The 5,497-nt window shown below is 37.6% G+C and overlaps 1 protein-coding gene across 2 annotated transcripts in view; it reads right to left on the bottom strand.

Annotated features, from left to right (window-relative positions):
• The window catches only part of psme4a (proteasome activator subunit 4a), a 27,377-nt gene that overhangs the window by 8,286 nt on the left and 13,594 nt on the right, over window positions 1-5,497 (bottom strand). For both annotated transcript variants that reach the window (XM_014008677.1, XM_014008601.1), the window contains 18 exons: window positions 5,021-5,178; window positions 4,787-4,882; window positions 4,595-4,650; window positions 4,457-4,513; window positions 4,289-4,344; window positions 3,998-4,096; window positions 3,797-3,859; window positions 3,447-3,542; window positions 3,194-3,325; window positions 2,874-3,083; window positions 2,587-2,723; window positions 2,185-2,238; window positions 1,991-2,120; window positions 1,819-1,909; window positions 1,585-1,735; window positions 1,404-1,473; window positions 447-572; window positions 216-368 (listed from right to left, as the gene is read on the bottom strand). In XM_014008677.1, the coding sequence (XP_013864131.1) occupies window positions 216-368; window positions 447-572; window positions 1,404-1,473; window positions 1,585-1,735; window positions 1,819-1,909; window positions 1,991-2,120; window positions 2,185-2,238; window positions 2,587-2,723; window positions 2,874-3,083; window positions 3,194-3,325; window positions 3,447-3,542; window positions 3,797-3,859; window positions 3,998-4,096; window positions 4,289-4,344; window positions 4,457-4,513; window positions 4,595-4,650; window positions 4,787-4,882; window positions 5,021-5,178 (1,935 nt within the window). The remainder of the gene's footprint in view (window positions 1-215; window positions 369-446; window positions 573-1,403; window positions 1,474-1,584; window positions 1,736-1,818; window positions 1,910-1,990; window positions 2,121-2,184; window positions 2,239-2,586; window positions 2,724-2,873; window positions 3,084-3,193; window positions 3,326-3,446; window positions 3,543-3,796; window positions 3,860-3,997; window positions 4,097-4,288; window positions 4,345-4,456; window positions 4,514-4,594; window positions 4,651-4,786; window positions 4,883-5,020; window positions 5,179-5,497) is intronic.

Consider the following 5,497-nt stretch of genomic DNA (forward strand, 5'->3'; position numbering starts at 1 on the left):
TGCTGCCAACTAGTGGTCAGAGGCTGAACTACAACATAAAAATGAACGGCTGGCAGGAAAGTTGACATTTTAAACCTTAATAAAAAATTGATACACGGCTTTAGAATATCGATACAGTATCAGGAAATGAAATATCGCGATATTTCAGTGTATCGATATTTTCTTACAGCCCTAGTAAAAGCATAACTTTTTCAGAACACGGAGCACTGAACTACCTCTGAGAAGCTCCAGTGCTTGCAGCCTCGTATCAGTCCAGAGATGATCTCAGCCACGCATCGTTGTTTGCTCTCGTGAGAATCTGCCACCAGGCGCTCCATGTGTGGCTCCAGCACAGGCAGAAAGGCGTTGCCGAAATTACGGAACAGTCCCTGTTAGACAAGGAAGCGAAGATTTAGTTTGTGTTTTTATTTGTTTTTTGTACTCTTCCAGATTAAAACTGATCTCACTTTGAACAAACAGAATCTGCGAGGGCTGAACTTGTCCTTGCCCTTACGATCCTCCAGAGAGAGAAACTCAACAAACTGGTTGATGAAAACTGGATCTGAGAAGTGGTCAAAGATGATCTGCTCCCGCTGGAGGAGAAACAATAACAATGACTACTTGGAACCTGTGTATGGTTTGTTCTTTGTTTTTTCTTTTCAAAATAAAATTGCAAAAACAAAACAAGCATGTTGTTTTGTTTTTCTGTTTTTAAAACCTAAATGTAAAAATGCAAAATCGAATTAATAGAAAATCAACAGCGTTTGATTTTTGCTTTAGCCATCTAAATAAAAATAAAATACGGTTGTTCTTTTAATATGTAGCGATACCGGAAATGAAGTAAGTCGCCAAAGAAGGATAGTTTACAGTGGATAAAAGACGGCATAAAAACAAACCAGTCTTAAATAATAGGCAATGGCTGCACTTGAACCATTTTCTGCATTTATTATCAAACTTTTTGAGAGAGGAAATACAAACGTATCAATTTTTGAACTGGCAGATTCGGAAGTGTTAACTAACAAGAGTTTGTGCCGGGAGATCAGGTCTTCATTTCCAGTTCCACCATAAGTTCCCGTTGAATTAATAAAAAATAAAAGCTTGTCTTTGGTTTAATCATTGTAGTTTATATAATATGCGTCGATTCCCTCTAAATAATACAAGCGCATCCATTTTTGAACCAGCAGATTTGGAAGTGCTAACTGAAAAGAGTTTGTGTCGGGAGATCAGNAAACATACCCCTTTTTTAATTTTTGCAATTGCCTTTTTTCTAATTTTGTTTTAAAAACGGAAAAACAAAAAAATCACATGCTTGTTTTGTTTTTGCAATTTTATTTTGAAACGAAAAAACCAAAGAACGAACCATACACTGATTAATTGGATGCACTAGATGGAATTTCTACAAGAGAGATGATGTAGTTACAAACCTCTGTCATTTCCTCTCTGCTCAGGTTCTGTTGGGGCTGCTCCTCCTGAGGTGCATACATCATCAGTTTCCTATGGAGCAATTATAAGTTGACACGTTTGACAAATATCAAAACACATAAAAAAWATATATGAGAAGAAAATAAAATAAYGCAGAAATATATGGAAATATAAAATGAGTACCTTGGCCAGCAGTAGTATCCCCAGTGTGTCTTTTCCACAAACATACACTTATCCCAGTCTCCCTGTGTGCGTGGCAGTTTGTTGCTGTTATACTGGAGCCACTGGTTGTCTGGACGGTCCCCAACCGCAAACTTATCCTCCATCACATCACCTACCAAAGAAAGGCACAGATTGTTAAAACAGACATTTAATTTCATGTAACTTCAAAAACAAAATAAATAAAAAAAAACTTACAGTGCTTYCAAAGCTCAGAAGAGCTAACAGGGACTTTCTTATGTGGTCTTTTTATTTGTTTCAGGATCCCGGCCACAGCTGATATCGCCACCTATTGGAGAAAATTATTATTATTTTAATGTGTTCAACTCACAGCATCATCCCCACATCGTGTCAATAATATATGCCACACCTTGCGAACATAGATGGAATCGTGGTTGAGGCTTTCCACAAAGAATGTAATCGCTGGAGGTGGCAGCTGGTGGTCGTCTCTRAACAGCAAAGACAAGAAGCCGATAGAGATGTGCTCGAATTTCCAAGGCCTGACGTTARAAACAAGTGTCAGAGGCAGTAACGACACGTAAACATGTTTACATTATAACATACATGTTCCTGTTGCTGAGGCAGTCCAGTAGATCGCCAATGAGACCTTCGTATTTCCTACAAAATGACATGTAAAATGAATTAGTTTGTTTCATATGTAACGAAAAGTAAGTAAAGTAAAGTTTTATTTATATAGTGCCTTTCACAGAAATAAATTCACAAGGTTCTGTACATTCAGGGAAGTGGGGAGGGGGCAGTTAAGAAACACCCATTCAAGAAGACATACGAGGCAAACATYGGGGAACAGGTGAAACCGGTCATGCAGCAAACACAGTTGCACTACATTTAACAACAGAAAAACTAAAAACCACACAAGGATAGATGAGGAAAAAAAATTAAAAATAAAAAAGTAGACATTCTTTTATATAAAGTTTGAGTTGTAGTAGCTGTTAGCGTAAAACTTACTCAACAGCTTCAGAGTTTTTGCCCTTCTGATGGTTTAAACCTGCGTCCGACTCTTCTCCAGACGGCACGGGCTCCTTAGGAAAAGGATTTCCCGAAGTCATGAGCTGTTTTGCCACAGAACAACACTCACCAGAGAGCTAAAGGTATACAAAAGATAAAACACAGAGTGTCAGTAATAAGAAGGGGATACAGATTAGGTGCACTGAAAGACCAAAAAGCTTTAAAAATCATTATTTTGGAGATGCATTGAAAATACTGGCTTATATTTTTCCCAGTGTTGAACTCACAGTGAAGTCGATGCCGATGGTCTCATATTGCCGATGGATTTTGTCGGCGAGGTCGTCAAAAAGGCGCACGATGGAGGGCTTCTCGAGTGACATGGCTGAGCTGAGGCCGGAGCGAACAACAGCAGGCCACGTCAGAGCAATGCACTCCCAGTCATGCAGATTAGCTAGACACACTCCACTGTGGTTCCCGAGAAGACAGTACAAAGCACCCTGGAAATAAATCATAAAAACACAATAAATGATATTCTCTAAAATAATAAAAATACACTGCATCGTATTTTATTTTATTGAGTTTTATATTGCAGAAAGGACTGTCGTACTTTGAACTGCTGTTGAGTGACACTGCTGTTGTCTGGGTTGAGAAACTCGAGGACGAGGGGGATCAGATCTCTGCAGCAYAAATTGTAGGTTCCCAGTGCAGTGAACAATACATTCTGAGCTCTGCTGCGCACCTGAAACATGAGAAAAGTCCCAATTTATTTATTTTTATCAATATTCTAACAGCACAAACCCTGTTAAATTAAAGAAAAGTGTAAATAGGAGCAAACAAACACCAGATAATGTGTAACTCACTTGACTGTATGTGCTTGTAGAAAGCCTCAAAAGGTCTTTCATCAGCTCCTGGTGGATGGTCCTGTACTGACAGCCTTCCACAGTCAGTTTCCTCAGCTGATTAATTACAAACATTAAAAGTTATGYAAGGTAAAATGATAAGAAATGTTTCAAAGAAATACCATTTAATTCTGACTTTCAAAAAAGCTACTAAATGATGCTACATGGCACCAGAAAACAAATAACCATAATTAAGGCGTTAAGAATATGTTAAGATTTTTTAAGTTACTGAGGAGGTTTTAAAACTCAAATCTTCTAAGTTGGCAACGCTGTWCCTAAAGGGATATTTCCTTTAAAATAAAAAACCTTACCTCATGCTGAAGCATGACTCTGTCAATAAGAAGAGCTCTGATGTGTTGTTTTCTGCCGTGAAGCTGCAGGTGGGGGGAAAAAAAAAACCAGGGCACTTGAAATTAGCAAACATAAAATAAATAAATATTTTTAAAAAAATATGCAGTAGAATTTATTTTTAACACCTAATGATCACATCTGGAGGAAGAAAAAACTCTTACTCTGTTTTCCATTGATTTCTTTACAAGGTTGAAACTCTTCCAGCGGGAGTCAAACTCGTGCTTGTGGGAACCTTTGAAGTGCAAAAGGTCGCTGATAATCTGAAAAGAATCAAAGAAATCACTTGGCCTGATATCAGTGCAACACTTTGAACAGTTTTGTGTAAAATAAATAAACATAGCTCAATTACAATTAGCTGTAAAGACTTAAGTTTTACAAAATCAGGCACCACATGACAACCAGGAATCCTGTAAATCAATAAGTTTGCATTTTTAACATCCTCACCAACTCACCTTGATGATGGAGAATAGAGACTTGGTGTCATCTTCAGAATGCTCCAAAATGTAATCTGCAAGCAACAGATAATCAGAAAAAACTACACATTACTGAAAGCTTCCTTATTGGATAAGACGAGACTACAYCAAAATAAGAGATTAAACTTAAACTAGGTGAAGACGTACGCAGCAGCTGTTTCATCACGTTACAAATAGCATCTCTGTAGTTCTCTCTGGTCCTATCTGTAAATAGAAAGAATTTTAAATGATAAAATTATAACACATAAATATCTTTTTTTTTTTCTCTCTCTGAGAATTACGTACCATACTCCATTCCTGTATACAGGGTGGTCTCATCCAGATTCACCATGCTGTGAACTCTGAGAAAAAGCACGATAGCACATTGATGTTATGGCTTAAAGTCAAAGGTAGTACAAGAGCCAACGTTTTAAATAAAACAGTATTTTTTTTATTCTTTTCATATTTAGTAGAAGGTTTTGACATGCAGCCACTTACAGGTCAGTGATGGGCTCCCCTTTCAGCGGAGGCATCAAACTCCCGGCTCCCAGGAGACAGTGCTGAACAATAGTGAGGCTTTGCAGGACATCATCTCTAGAGGGGGAAAAAATATACACAGAAATGATCAACACACGCTTTTATTGTATACAAATTAAAACAAGGTAAAGATATACCTAARTTAAAAGAAAAATGATTGTACAGTGTACATTTTACAAGTAATCAGATCATCACCTGCTCATGTCCTGTTCTCCTTTTGCAAATCTCTGAAGGCGCTGAAGTTCAGGCTGGAGGATTATGTCCAGCAAGTAAAAAGCAAATGAGGTCTCCTCAACACTGGGGACATGCCACTGGATATCCAAGTTCCACAAGTCTCCAGGCCGGCCCCAGTCCTGCAGACAAAAATATATATTTTAATAACAATTTTCTATACTGAAGGTTTTTTTGTTTTTCTTTTCAAACACAACTTATAATGTGTGTTTCCTCTTGACCAGAGAAACTTAAAATAAAAATAAAATGCTATAAACTGAAAATTTCCTAAAACTGAGAAGAAAAAGCTTCTTTTCCTTTACATCTAAGATATTTACCAAAAGTGACAACTGTACATTGGGCCTCATGCAAGAACCGTTCGTACGCACAGATTTGTTCTTAAGTTGTGCGTACGAGTGATTTAGGAGAATTTGTGGCATTCACCAATATTTTCGTATTCTA

This window comes from Austrofundulus limnaeus, unplaced genomic scaffold (assembly GCF_001266775.1).
Source record: "Austrofundulus limnaeus strain Quisiro unplaced genomic scaffold, Austrofundulus_limnaeus-1.0 Scaffold0, whole genome shotgun sequence".
Lineage (NCBI taxonomy): Eukaryota > Metazoa > Chordata > Actinopteri > Cyprinodontiformes > Rivulidae > Austrofundulus > Austrofundulus limnaeus.